We start from the raw sequence: 15286 nt of genomic DNA, 5'->3' as shown, positions 1-15286 counted from the left end.
TCCTCTACAAAGCAGGACACATTGCTATATCCCACTCCTGGGGAGCCCTATATCCCTTTCACCGTCCCTCGTTTCCAGCTACCAAGATGGAGCCAGAGGCTTCCGCTCGAAAGCCCAACGAAAATCAGGCGCCCAGGCCCAACTGCGAGGCGCGAGGTCCGCCGAGACGTCGGCTTTCAAAGCCCGCCGCGCACGTGCGCTTTGTTTTGGTGAGGGAGCCGTTGGCGCGCCGGCGCGCCTGCGCACAGCCGCTCCACCGCCAAAGGGCCGGGCGGAGAGGGCGGAGCCGGCGCCTGCGCAGCCGCAGACCTCGTGAGACGCGCTCTCGAGCCGCTGGGTGGCTAGCAGAGGCGTTTTCCCCCTCCCTCTCCTCACCCCTCCCCTTTCCCCTCCGCCCGAGGGGAGGGGGAGCAGCGCCGCCGCCGCCGGAGGTGTTTTGCTGTTCTCAAGGCTGCGGCCTCCCTGAGGTGCCTCGAGGTCCTGCGTTGCCCCCGAGCGGCGACGGCAACGACGGTGGCGGGCAGAGGGGCGGCCGCGTCGCTCGGAAAATGTCGCAGACAGCCATGTCGGAGACGTACGGTAGGGAGGGGCTGGGCTGGCGGGGCTGGGTGGGTGGTACTCGGGCTCTGAGGTGAAGCGGGGCTGCGGGCGGCGGCTGTGCCTGTAGAGATAGGGAAGGGAGGGGTGGTTTTCAGGGAGGTGGGCGCTCTCTTTCCGCACACGGCGCCCGCGGGCCCGCTTCGGACCTGCGGCGTGATGCGGTGGAGACTGACATGGCACAAGCGCGCGCGGCGTTATTACTTCTCTCGACCCCGTTTATGCAGAATTCATAGCATTTGTTGCCTGCCCTTCCCGTGGGGGCCCAGGGCGGGGAACGGCCGCGCAGCATTAAAAATAAATCAGTGCAAGGACAGAGCCAGTATTGCCTGTGGGTTACGCACACCTTGCACAGGGGAGGCCCTTGCAGATGTCTTCGCATTCGCCCCTTCCTCTTCCCTCCTTGCTTTCCCCTGTTTTTGGTACCCATGTGTAGACAAGGAGGAATGGAGAAACCAGGTAGTAGTGGTGTTGCATACAGGTCCTCGGCTTTTCGGCTGCATGGATCACTGGCTTTTTTCAAGAAAGGGCTGAATTACATGTGCTTTTTAAACATACTGTATATCTTAACCTAGGCAATTGTAATTGGCACATTAAAGCCCTTCGTATAGTTTTCTCTCTTCTTTATATAACACTCACAGCAGCCCTGTTCGGTAGGCTATCATTTTTATGTCTGTGCTATAGATCAGCAGTTTCTAACCATTTTCTGATACCCACATTAGTCCAAGCATGCATTTTGGAACCCATTTCTTAAATTTCTACCATACCTTTTTCAAGGGGTGCTTGTCATGACTTGTATTAGGCCAGACTGTGAGGCAGTAGTGAGCCATGTATGGTGCTGTATGTAGGGCTGCTTCTGAGAGGTAATGGTTTTTGCTATGGGGAAAGTAACAGTGGGAGAATTTTCTTCTGTGTGGATAGCAACTGGAATAAATAGAAAAACTAGGAATTTCATGGGAAACATTAAGCAGTGTTGCTGAACTAATAACATCTGCTTGCACCCAGATTTTGAAAAGAGGAAGAAGGCCTATCCTATGTGACAAATCTAGATTAAATGCTCTAAAAGCAGTGTTTTTTACTTAGGGACAAAAGCTGGACCCAAGGCCGCATATGCTCTCTATCTCAAGACTGCAGTCACTGTACTCTGTTGGTAAATGATCACAGTTATCAATCTTTGTCAGTGCTCAGCTTATGCTTCACTACATGCTTAAACATAGTGGAGCTCCATATTTGTTGTATGATGTATACCAGGCAAAGGCAAATTCAGCCCTCTAGATGTTTTGAGACTACAGTTCCCATTCATCCCTGACCACTGGTCCTGTTAGCTAGGGATCATGGGAGTTGTAGTCCCAAAACATCTGGAGGGCTGAGTTTGCCTATGCCTGATGCATAAAATTGCATTTACAAAGATGCTCAAGAGGTATTTTGGACTACAGCTCCCAACAACCCCAGCAGTGCTAGCTGGAGCTGGTGGGAATTTATGTGTAGAGCTCCAGATTGTAGAAGCTAGCGCATACTATTCAGCCTGAAAAAAATGAAGAGAATTATACCAGGGCCAAGTGAATAATTGTTGCATGTTTATAAAGGAGCAAGTAATGTACACATTTCTACAAATCTGGAAAATGGATTAAATAATGCAAAACTAGGAGAGTTAACAGCTGTAGTTTATGAGAAACTCTATGCTACAAGAAATCATACTACAGGTGTGTGATTAAGCCAGTGAGCAAGTGAAAAAAACAAGGATAGGCAAAGTAATACCATTTACATCTATAAAGACACCAAGTTCAGGAAGCTCTCTTGATTTAGCAACCACATACTGGTTGCATGCCCCTTACTGAACGCAAGCTGTAGTGTATGCTAGCAACATAGCAGCAGATGGACCTGGTCATGTTATCAAGAGCATGTATGGTTTTAGCTAGAATGCTTACTGTACTCTTCTGCTATACATCGTAGTTAAACTTCCTGATTAGCAGCACCTTTGTTTTAATTGAGGAACTTGTTTCTTTCTAGTAGCTGCTGGGACTCAGTTTGTTTGCACTTCTACAGTTGGTGCTTTTTTTCGCTTGAGTCAAACCCATTTTCTTTAAAAAAATTGAAAAATTCTGGTTGTAGTATACCAAACCATTATCTTTTGGCAGTATCCCATAAACATCATTATGTATTGAACGATGACTTGAAGAGCTTCTGGGAAGAAACTTAGGGCAGCATAAAAGAAGAGGCAGAGATGCAAGAAGAGTATGCTCCATTTTGAGCCTCCATGATTTGGAATATCTCAGGCATAATATCTTGTTTTCTGGGCTTCACTATCCTGCAATTAAAAATATATTTTTACTTCGCCTTTCTTTGAGACTTTTTGTTGAGATCTTCCTGCCCTAATTTCCCTGATGAGATTACTAAATTGTTAGTTTCTTTCGTATTTTTTTCATGGTAATTGTCTCTGTTTTTCCTTTTAAAATATCCCAGGTAGAAAATATTTTTGTAGGTGCATAGGAATAAAAGCAGTAATGCATCTATGCCAAATAAAGAAAATCTGTGAAAGAATACTGCAGGAGATGAAGTACTGTACTGCATTCCTTTTTAGATGCCATTCTTGTTTGCTGATCCATAGTACATGCACAAAAGATATATTTTTCAGTTTACATCTACTATCACATCTAGTCTAATTCTACCATTATTAGGGGAATTGTTATATTATTAGGGGAATTGTTATATTGCCCACAGAGTGGAATATTTTTGAGAATTACTAAATAGATAGACGCGGGTGGCGCTGTGGGTTAAACCACAGAGCCTAGGACTTGCTGATCAGAAGGTTGGCGGTTCAAATCCCCACAACGGGGTGAGCTCCTATTGCATGGTCCCTGCTCCTGCCAACCTAGCAGTTCGAAAGCACATCAAAGTGCAAGTAGATAAATAGGTACCGCTCTGGCGGGGAGGTAAACGGTGTTTTCGTGCACTGCTCTGGTTCGCCAGAAGCAGCTTTGTCATGCTGGCCACATGACGCAGAAGCTGTACGCTGGCTCCCTCGGCCAATAAAGTGAGATGAGCGCCGCAACCCCAGAGTCAGTCACGACTGGACCTAATGGTCAGGGGTCCCTTTACCTTTACAATATAATAGAGCCTTTGTACACTCCAAACACAACATGGAAAAGTAATGGTTGGATTTTTTATTTCTCAAAACAACTGAAGAATAAAAGCTACCCTGAATCAATAATTTTTAATGCTCATTTATTGCATCCTTAAAGCTTTGATAGTCATGGTTACCAGAAGTCCCCGTTTCCCGGGTACAGCCCCTGTCATAGCATTCACATTTGTGTTATGAGGTTCTTGCCTCTAGATAGCCCTTAATGTTTCAAAATTAGCTATGATGATAATAGTGACTGTGGGTCTCTTCTTGGCTGCATTTTTGTCTTCGGTCAATCCTAGTAACAACAGACTTCTCTAGGGTGAGAGGCCAGACAGCTCAACAAATCTTGGAGCTCAAAGCTTCTTTGTCAGTGAGGAAGAAAGAGAAAATCAGCCCTATAATGAAGTGCCTTTCATGGCTTTGTTTTTAGTTTTTTGTTTCACCTAGAAAAAAGAAGCTGCAAGTAAAGCTGAAGAAATAACTGGCATGTGAATTGCTTTCACTACACTGTGCCAGAAGTAAAACATGCAAACAATTTTCCCCACAGTTGTTTAGAATAACAATAGCTAGTTTCAGGTTAACATCCGATTCACATGAGCCTATGGTACTTTATAGCACTGTGACCCCCCCCCCCCAGTTGTAAAAGGAATATATTATCTGCAGTGTGGATTTGAGTATATTGGGAAAGTTTAGAAATTGCTGCTTAAGGCATTGCTGATAGTCTTTTCATATTTGCAAGAGAAACTTTACTTTGTATGTATAGAGTAAGCCAGTTTTGAATGTGACGTAATAGAGAAGTTTGGTGGTCAGATAGCTTCGGACTGTGAAACATCTGAAGATCCCATAGATCAGGGGTTGGGAACCTCAAGCTGCAGGCCCAAATGCAGCCCTCCAAACCTCTGTCCAGCCATCAAAATTCTCCCATGCTATGCTCCTCCTCAGGTCACATTCATTTTATTTACGGTACCTTGATAGAGAACCAAAAGATGTGGGCATGTGTGTGTGTGTGTAGAAACCTCTGGTTTTGGGGTACAGGAGCATTACCTACTATATAATAGTAAAAATTGCATCCCTTGTGCCTCCCAATTTTTCCTCTGGCCCCATCCACCACTGGCATGTGGCCCCTGAATGGCTGCATATGAGGGAATGCACTTCTCAGGCTGCAGAAACGTTCCCTGCCACAGCTATAGGTGTTACTAAATGTTTGCTGTTTTAAAAGCATAAATCTCCCACTTAAAAGTGCTTCGCTTTGGCTAGTTTGTGTCCTTCCTCTCCCTGCCCTACTCTTTTTCATATTGTGCCTTGCAAACTTGAAAGGGATATTTTTTTCTGCTGATTCATCCGAATTGAATTATAACTTCAGTTAGTTTTTTATCATGGCATTCAGAGATGCCAAACTTGGGTATGTATCTGAAAAATCCAACTTGATATTATTTGTCCTTTGCTACTTATGCCTCATAGAGAACATGTCCTGTTGTTTTTTTTAATGTTTGATTCAACACTTTTAGAATCTAGATTGTTGGAATAAATCAGCTCTTGTTTTATTACCAAAATAGTACTACAAAGGCTAGGAGAAAAATTCAAATCTGAAATGCTGAATTTTGTCTTAGACAGATTCATATGTCATGTGTAGAATACAAATAGCCATACTTAATCCTTTGTTCTGTTGCAATATCTTGCTAAGCCAGGCACTGAATAGTAACCAGACAGTTTATCTGTTCTGTGTCCTTGTGATTTCTTTTTATGACAGAGGGAAAAAGCAGTAATAGCATGTTTCTTTTGCATTTGAAGATGCTCATTTGGTTGTCTTATCTTTTTCAGATTTCCTGTTTAAGTTTTTGGTAATTGGAAATGCAGGCACTGGCAAATCCTGTTTGCTTCATCAATTTATTGAGAAGAAATGTAAGTATAATGCAGATGTTGTGGGGTTCTTAGAGTTGGAATTTTTGTGGGGGTTGCTCAACAGAACTCTGGTCCACATTGGTCCTGGCTAACAGCATTTTTTGGACAGAAGTGATCTGGCATTTCTTAGACAGTAGTATGAATAAGTAGGGACAGGTGCAATGTAATCCATGTATTTCCTTGGAAGTAAATCCCATTGTACTCAGTGTAGCTTACTCCTCGGTATGTATTATCTACCCCAAATCACTTTCTATGTAGGCTTGAGAGAACATGCTATCAATATCTTCCTTAATACCATGGCTACAATGTTTTCATTGTGTGTAGGATCAAAATTTGCTATCACAGTGATACATAAATGGAGTGTGTGAACTGCCCAGGATAGCCCTAAGAGCTGACTTGATAGATTACCATTCTACGTAATACCCCTTGCCAGTACAAAGGCAGATTCCAGGCTCTTCTGGTCAGTTCACACATTCCATTTATGTGTCACTGTGATAACAAATTTTGATCCTACACAAAATGAAAACATGGTAGCCACAACTTCAAGCATGGGCATTGATAGCATGTTCTCATAAATCTTAGTTAACAAAACTTAGGGGTGGGTGAGAAGGAGGCATTTTTTTGTCACAAAGCAACCTTTGAATAAGGAAATTTCCTTGACCGGTGCCACTAGTAAATTTTGGGAATTGTCACATTTGTGCATGCATATGTGTATATATATGTATATGCACATAGCCCACCATCCAATGTTGGATGAATTCTCACAACTATATAATGCATTTCATTTTGACATATCTTGTCTAGCATATTCACAAAGTGTTCACAGAAGCGTATTCTAATACCCCTGAATATGTGTTGAAAAGTACTGTCTCTCTCTGTGTGTGTGTGTGAATTTACCATAAAAATTCCCCTTGGTTAAGTTAACAAATACACTGCTGCCTGTACAGAACAAATTATGGATAAATAATAAAAATGTCACTGTTAATATAATATCCTTGTATACTTTAAATTGTACTTGACTACTAATAGACACCTTTTCTATTCTAGTCAAAGATGACTCAAATCATACTATAGGAGTGGAGTTTGGTTCAAAGATAATAAATGTTGGAGGCAAATATGTAAAACTACAAATATGGGATACAGCTGGACAAGAACGATTCAGGTATATTTTCATAGCACAGAAATTTGTTGGCATGTTATTTGAAGAAAGTGGCATGTGACTTTTTTGTTAGCAAGTTTGTTGGATACTGGCTACTGTTTCACTAGTTCTGTGACATCCAGTTGTATTGTGACTATAGGAGAACTTGTAGGCAAAAGTAAGTATTGTTAAATCATTGATTTCTTCTGGAGAGTTTTAATATATGCCCCCTCAAAGCTGATGAGGCTTAAAGCTGCTCAACTTTGGCTCAGTCACGACTGTACTGCCTTGTTAAGCGGACACAGTAGCTTTTGTGTTGTTTGTAATTGTAGCACTGTGTAGAGCATAGCTTATTGTCATCTTATAGTGGTATATGTTTTCCTTCACAGGTCTGTAACCCGAAGCTACTACAGAGGTGCAGCGGGTGCCTTACTTGTTTATGACATCACCAGGTAAAAGGAAAAACTGCTATAAATATAAGTACAGATAAACTATTCTGCTCTTCCTGTGGTTATCCTTAGGTAGACATGTAATCCTTTACAGCCAAGATAAATTAATCACATAAGAGCAATTATCATGGGACAAGTTCAGCTTTCATAGCTTCTTGAGGTTACGCACACAAAATTCACACAAGTGTGCTCCCAGCCCTATTTCATTTGAGCTGCTGTATCTTAAACGGGGGTATAATTTTACAGTAAAAAACCCTTTTCAAACCATCCTACATATAAAAATATTTTAAATTCAATCTAGTACAAAATCTGACTTCAGTGGCTTAGGAGCCAGACTAGCCTCTTTCCTAGTTCATCTCTCTCCTCTCCATCCCCAACATGCACGAGCCATGTTTCCTTAAAATTTATTTATGCTCAAGCTTTTATATCTGGTACTAGCAGCTGATTGCAGTATATACATACAGTAGGCCATGATGCCAAACTTGGACTCTTCTGAGTCCTGTGCAGAGTCTTGCACATCAAGGACTTCTTGAGATTGTGAGAGACCATCACCATTAGCCATCTTGGGAATCAATTTTTTTCTGGATGAAGAAACACTGGGGACCATGCTTCGTTTACTCCTGAGAGTGTTTTCTGTCAGCTTTCTTGGATACCAGTGACTCCTTCATAGAAATGGCCCCCTTACTTTCAGTTGTCTTAGAGTGCATGACTCAGAAACAGAGTGGTGTTCCTTTAACTCAAAACTGATTTTCTTGGAGACTACACACTACAAAAAAAGTAAGTCTGTTGTAATGTTCCGGTCAGCTTTGGAACAACTGTATAAGGGGCAAGTTTCACTGGTTACACTTGCCCTTTCTTTCAGTGTCCACAGTGCACTGGCACAGGTCCAAATGTAGGACTAACACTGCATGCTCTTTGGTGTTGCCTGCCTGCTCTGCACCCTACCACCTGTCAGGTGCTCCGTATCCATTATTGCTGGGCAATAACTTCTCTGTAGTATTTTACAATGGACAAAAGAAAGTACAGCATTTTTTTTGTTGATCTTCTATCAAAGTGAAAATGAACTATTGTTGTGTAAATTATCTAGTTAGCTAGGATAATTAAAACATAGTTTTAAGGGGGAAGTATAATTATTAACATCTAATAATTTGTCCTTTTGTGATGCAGTCGAGAAACCTACAATGCGCTTACTAACTGGCTAACAGATGCGAGGATGCTAGCAAGTCAGAATATTGTTATAATACTGTGTGGGAACAAAAAGGATCTTGATGGAGATCGGGAAGTCACTTTCTTGGAAGCATCCAGGTTTGCTCAAGAAAATGGTAAGTATTTTTCATGACCTATCTGAGTTTGGTGATAGTCTGTATCAGCCTTCCCCATCCTGGTGCCCTCTAGATATTTTGGACCACAACTCCCCATCATTTGGAATTATGACCTCCCTGCCCAGGTATTGGAAGCTACTAGTATGGAGGGTAAAGTCAAGTCAGAGTGAGGTCAGTGCTTCTGTCATTCTGAGTGGGTGAACATTTTTGCCCCATTCTGCAACCCCCTCAGTCTCCAAAAATGGGACGAAGAAGTTGGAAGACAACTCTTTATGAAACATCCCCCAATTTTGGTGTGGTTGTAATTGGGTAATATGTCCATTGGGCATATACCAATTATCTGAGAACTTCCGCACACCTCTTTGTTGGTGTCTTGAAACCAGTTTATGACTGCATTGTTTTAGAATTGTTCAGTGCTTTGGTTATTCTTCTGGTTGAAGTTATTCTGCTACATCTTATCTGTTTACTGTTGCTTAATTTAGACTGCAATCCTATATCTAGGAGTAAGCACCATTCAACTTAACAGCACTTCCTTCTGGGCAGATACAACTAGGAATGCATTGCATATTTTTGTTTGATATAGATAATATTTTGTTTAATTGTTTTTTATCTTGGTTTGTTGTTAGCTGAAAAGTCACTCCTGTGGTTTGGGAACCCTTCTCTTGCTTGGAATAGGTGCTTAGGGGAGGAGTGCAGTAGGGGACAGGTGGCAAAAACAGGGTAGAATGTGGTTATTAGCTTCAGAAGTGGAACAGGTGCTTTTTGATCATTCTTTGGACCAGCTTTCCCTGACTGTTCTTTGGGGTAGCCTTCCTCAACCCAGTGCCCTACATATATTTTGGGCTACAGCACCACTTAGCCAGTAGAGCCAGTGGTTGGGAATGATGGGAGTTGTGTTCTGCTGAAACATCTGGAGGGCAGCTAATCAGGGAAGACTGAATCAGGATATCGCTTCAAACTGATTGATTGATTGATTGATGGATTGATCAAGCCTATGCCCTTTTAAAATGTGTTGGCGGGGTTATTATTGGGTTGTTTTTATTTTGATTCTGTATTTTGTGGTTTTATATTCTTATTTTATCCTGTGAACCACCCTGAGACTTGTGGATATAGGGCGGTACATAATTTCAATAAATAATAATAATGATTGCCAATATTTTTTTGTTCATATTTGTTTCAGAACTTATGTTCTTGGAAACAAGTGCATTGACAGGGGAGAATGTTGAAGAGGCCTTTGTACAGTGTGCCAGAAAAATACTTAATAAAATTGAGTCAGGTAATCACAGTTCATGTTTGTGATCTCAAAATATTTTCAGCTCTATAGTATTAGACACTTTAGAGTATGTGAAATGCTGACATGTGATAAACTGCGCTCCAACTAGATGTGCTCTTCTATTGTCATAAAGTGTCACCTAATTCTCACCTGTGTCTTAACTTGTCAAATACCTTAATGCAAGTACAAATGACCCTGAAGAACACAATCCAAAAGGAAATGTAACTGGTTTTCATTGAACACCCCACTAGCACCCTTTTAACAGCAGTTTCAGTGGGGTAGACCCGTTGAAATTGATGGCCTTGAGTATAACATTGGATAATCACCCAATAATAGGGGATGCTGTCAAAGCATTTTTTTACAGGTTGCTGCAAAAATGTAACATCTTTCTAAATGTGTGATTATTGAAAGAGATGTCTGACATTTAGATTATTAATAATATTGTAACTTTGAACTGGCTTCTTGTGTGTGAAGCCTCTCAGCCTCTGACATCTAGCTCCCAACCTGCTGTACATCTTCCAACTAGTAGGAAAGGGAGGACACAGCAGCTTGTATAATGGATAGGATCATTAAAAGTTTGCTTAACAATACTTATACAACAGGCACCCCTCTGTAAAAGAAAAAAGTACAAATTATATTTGTGTGCATATGTACATGTGTTTGTGTGTAAAGCACTCTCAACTTCTCATGACTACTGTTAGTGTTACATTCAGCAAAAGTTACATTTTAACATTACATGTTCGTGAAGAGAACAGCCTTGAATTTAAATGTAATTACAACGTCTGTAAGAACAAATTGTGTTTTGTTTTATCAGGTGAACTGGATCCGGAAAGGATGGGCTCAGGTATTCAGTATGGAGATGCTGCCCTGAGACAGCTGAGATCTCCACGAAGAGCACAAGCTCAGAGTGTTCAAGAATGTGGCTGTTAGGAACAGACAACTGAAACATTCATTTGAGCAAGGAAAGAGGTAAGTGTTAGCAGTTGGAGATCAGCATCTTTGTTTAGACATTGATAGTTGAGGAAGGGAAAATCCATACACCAGCTCCACAGGTGGGGTGGTTTTCCTCAAATTTTCTGTGTGTCCCAAGGGCTTGTTTGTTTGTTTGTTTTACTGTCAGGATTTATGTTTTTAATATCCACCTTGTAAAAACAGTGTAAATCTGTAACAGCATAACTGTAACCATGATTCCTACTCAGAAGTCAGTCCTGTTGCAAGTAACGGATTTGCACTGAAATGAAAATTCAAATCTATATCGAACCTCTTAATTTGAGAAACATTGCTTTATTTCATTTATAGCCCTCCTTTCCTCAAGAACATTTCCTTAGTGCATAACAAAAATCCACTAAGGTGGAGAATCTGTGTATGACCTTGTGAATGACTGCTTAATTGTGTGTCTGTCTCAAAAAACAAAATAGATTAATTCTGTGGTTTCACACTAAATTGCATGGAGTTTGTTCCTAAAGTGTGCATAGGATGCCTACATTGTTTAACATGAAATGCTGCTTATTTTTTCAGCTGTCCTTGAAAATGACGATTAATGAAACAACTGCCATGGCTTCAAGACTGAGAACTGAGTTTTAGAACTGCTTTTTATTCAGTAAAGCATACCACATCTGGTATTTTTTAAAAGTACTATGAAATGGCTTCCAGAAGTGTGCACTTGGCACAGCAAGATTGCAAAAAATAAAATTTGGTAATTCAGTGGACAAGAGTAAAATATCAGTATGTAAAAAAAATTCTGTTGCATATTTTTTCTCATTACTTCCAGTTTAAGACATTGCTGTATCCTGTGTATATAAAATGTGGTCATTAAATTTCCAAAGCATGATATACTGACATATTGTTGCACTAACATTTGTTTGTTTTATAAATAAGAACTGAAATGTAACTGGTAGGCTTTATCATGTTTGGTGGTTTGTTTTTATTTTGTTTTTTTGTACAATAGCTTTTATTTATGATTTGATATTGAAAGCTACTGGCATTGATTGTCAGTGTTTTATTTGCCATATTCTACAAGGTATATGATTTATTTTTTTGAAAAACAGGCCATAAGTTTACTAATATGTTGTGGGTTTTTTACTGAAGCATAACTGAACTGTTTCCTGACAATTCTTAAATGTATTTCAATCACTTTGACAGCTGTAGGCTATACAATTCATTTGTGATCTTAAGAGCTTACTGCTGTCTGATCTTGCCTTGGGAAATCCTTGTTTTCTACATCTGAAATTGTAACTGAAATTTTATGTTTTGGGGAAAAGATAATGCCTACTTGTTTTGCCATTCTAGAACAGTGTTTGAAGTTGTGAATCATCGTTATCTGACTTCTTTTTTTTTAATTAAAGTAATTTCTATACCTAAGACTCTGTTCAGGTTATCCTCCTTAAAAAGAAGCAATTTGTTATGAAAAGTAGCATATGTTGTATAGACTGGTTCAAAATCTGTAGTAATGCACTGCAGTCAGCTTCTTTTCCTCTGTAATTTAGAAACACAATACAGTAAACGGCAGCAACTAGTCAAAGATAAACACTGCCCTCTGCCTTCATGGTATCTAACTGAGAGTTCTATAGAGATACTTGGAAATATGAAACCTTGACTAAGAGAGACAGGTGTGCGTATGTAAAAGTAAAATGAATTGGCCTCTTAAATGTTCTTGACACTTAAAAACTCCAGAACATGAACATTTATGATTTTGATACACAGATAATTCTGAAATATGGAAACATTGAAGCTGTATATGGGAGGTGTAAATATAGCTATTTGAGCTAGATTGTGTTAGTTTTAACTAAGGATGTACATTGCTTAAAACTTTTTGGTTGGTCATATCTGAGGATGTTACACAGTGACGGCAAACATTGACATTATTGTCAAATAAGTATTTGATTGAGCCTAAGTTGGCAAGACACATGAGCAGTCTCTTTCTTGAATGTTTATTTACTCAAAATGCAGGCAGCAGGAGAGACTGAATTTGATTGGAGCTGTGAGACATTTTTCTGATAAAAATCACTGCTTCTAGCTCCTCCTGTCTTAGCTAGTTTCATATCCTTGAGGAGAAACTATACAGAGCAACTGGAGGTAGGATCTACAAGACATGGTTTAAGCACCCTTTCTAGAACATAGCTGCAATAAATACAATTGCAATAAATACAAAATGGCAAATAAAAGTAACAAAGCTTCATTACAATGCAGGTAAAATAGTTAAAATAATGTAAATAAGACTTTAGCAGTCCTTTGCCAAGCCAAAGCTCATCACATTGAATGACAAAAACTGAACAGGTCAGCAAAGTAAACTGAATGCCATAAGCAGAGATAAACAGGTCAGGCTCCAGTGGCAGGGGAGCCCAGAGCAGGGCCCATGACTACGACTCTTAACTGATGGGCAAGTTCATCCAGGAACTGGCGGTCCTCCAGCTCTGCAGGCCTGTTGCTGCATTTCAGTAAATAAATAATGGTTGGGAGACAGCTCATGCATTTTAATCCAAGATGAAAAACACATTTTAATGTTGGCATTTGAGTACATTTTTCATCCTCCCCTCCCCTCTCTCCCCCACCATTCAGGGAAAGTAAAATGACACAGATTGCAAGCACGTTACTCATTAGCATACAAAATGGACACTATAATCCTTTGAGGTAAATGAGAACCTTTAACTTGAAGGGGTTGATTCATCAAAAAGTTAATTCCCAAAAATAAAGTAGACTGATGTAAACAAAATAACATGCTTCCATGCATTGTACTGGAAAAAAGTCAATTTGAAGTCTAGGTAAACATCCACTCAAAGTAAAGAAAGTGATTAGCATGCAGTATCTATTAACGTATTTGGTTCACAGCATGGGTATATGAGGTGCACTGCATGGATGTCTTATAATGGTTCAGAAGTACTTTCAAAGAATATTATTTGGTGTGTTTTTATTGTGTACTTTTTTCTACTGTTACATATATTAATGTAAACAATTCCAAAGAAGTTTAGTAAGTCCTAAAGTCCAACTTTTAACTTGTTCCTAGTCTTCTACATAATACTTGAAGCTCCCCTTTCTCCTCCCTCCCACGCCCTACCCAGTAACTACTGTACTGCTGCCCTCTCTCATACTGGAGGGAACAGCAGAAAAAAGGAGGTGCCATGCTACTATTAATTGTGAACCGATTAATGATGTAGTGAAAACTCAGGTATTTACTCCATAGGTTTTTGTACATCTTCCTGTTGCATTTAGTTCTTTCCCACAATCCCTTTTCATCTTCCATACATCTTTCATTTACATGGATCGCCCTGAGCCAACCTGGTGCCTGACTGACGTTTTGGACTAGACCTTCCATCAGCCTCAACCAGTGGGACTTGTAGTCCAAAATATGTGGAAGGTGCCAGGTTAGCGTAGACTGATGTAAATGGTTGGTAGTTAGTACTACAGCACAAAAAACGGTCTCTCCCTATCGCTAGCCTCCTTTATAGTTGGTTGGGGAACTCAAGGCCTTGTGCCTTACTGTTTGTGTTTAGGTGTTTTGGGTTGTGTATGTTCTGAGGGAGTTCTGTTTCCTCTACTTCCCTCCAGTGATCTGTTTTTTTGTTTTGTTTTTAACATCAATGCAAATGCAGGCCAGGCACGATAAACTCTCTGTCTTGCTGTTTGTTTCCAGATTTAGCTAATAAATGTCACTTCACAAACTTGCTTATCTTTGATAAAGGGAAAGACAATTGGAACTTAAAATTTCTATGGGGCTAAAATTACCTTAGGCAGAACTGTACTGTGGCTTCAGTTCTAAACTAATATTTGTATGCTCCTTTCCAAATTTTGTGTCTGCAAATTAGCATGAATAAGTTTTTGTTTCTGCAGAAAATTTCATGAGAGTTCATACCTCCTGTGCCCACAGATTGCCCCCAACCCTTCTTCCTGGTTGTTTCCCAAAACTGGGTTTATTTAAATATTAGAGCTAGGCTTTGCAAGGAGGAAAGTTGGTTCAGGAAATGATTAGACACCCAGGTCATTGATTGTTGTCTACAAAGGCTTGCCTTCAGTATATTACTGTTTCTAAGGGATACATGGAGTTTGGAACCCCGTGTTTCCCTTGCAGTGTGTAGTGTCACACTTCGAGACTCTGAAAATTGTAGCTGTACTCTTGTACACCCTTGCTAACATGAGTTGGAGGAACTGTAGTTGAAATGTGCTAGATTGCTACCTGTATTGGCTTGGTTCCACAAGTTGGAACTGCAAGAGCTTAAGGAGTATTATAACAGTTGAGCCTCAAGACAAATGCTCTTGGCATTTAATTGCTTCTAAAAATAAAAGTGCTTTTACACAGTGTTAGTATACATTAAACTTTAAATGCATGACTTCTATACTGTATAAAGAATTTACTATGCTGCTTAATGTCACCAGAGAAATGTTACTAAATAAAAGGTTTTATTTAAATGTATTTACTGTAGGTTTCTTTTCAATCATGGCAGGCTTGGGGAGGGTGTGGGTGGAAGGGGTGGAAAGCTATGCTCC

At 40.2% G+C, this 15286-nt stretch overlaps 1 protein-coding gene across 1 annotated transcript; it reads left to right on the top strand.

Annotated features, from left to right (window-relative positions):
- Positions 1–253: 253 nt before the first annotated feature.
- Positions 254–15212, top strand: RAB4A (RAB4A, member RAS oncogene family). Its single transcript, XM_083497002.1, has 8 exons — positions 254–579; positions 5543–5623; positions 6671–6785; positions 7151–7213; positions 8378–8532; positions 9713–9808; positions 10620–10774; positions 11324–15212. Exons 1-7 carry the CDS (start codon positions 549–551, stop codon positions 10733–10735), a joined length of 657 nt encoding a protein of 218 aa, XP_083353128.1. The 5' UTR covers positions 254–548; the 3' UTR covers positions 10736–10774; positions 11324–15212.
- The last annotated feature ends 74 nt before the right edge of the window (positions 15213–15286 follow it).

The sequence above is a fragment of the Podarcis liolepis genome, assembly GCF_965112155.1.
Source record: "Podarcis liolepis genome assembly, chromosome: 3".
NCBI classification, from domain to species: Eukaryota; Metazoa; Chordata; class Lepidosauria; order Squamata; family Lacertidae; genus Podarcis; species Podarcis liolepis.
The sequence above is the reverse complement of the archived record's forward strand: the minus strand, read 5'-3'. Positions and strand labels throughout refer to the sequence as shown.

Bases quoted from the DNA above. Each gene is read 5' to 3' on its own strand.
- RAB4A (XM_083497002.1), top strand. From the start codon at position 549: ATGTCGCAGACAGCCATGTCGGAGACGTACG. The intron at 6,786-7,150 runs GTATATTTTCAT...TTTCCTTCACAG, and splicing joins GCTGGACAAGAACGATTCAG to GTCTGTAACCCGAAGCTACT. The intron at 9,809-10,619 runs GTAATCACAGTT...TTGTTTTATCAG, and splicing joins ACTTAATAAAATTGAGTCAG to GTGAACTGGATCCGGAAAGG.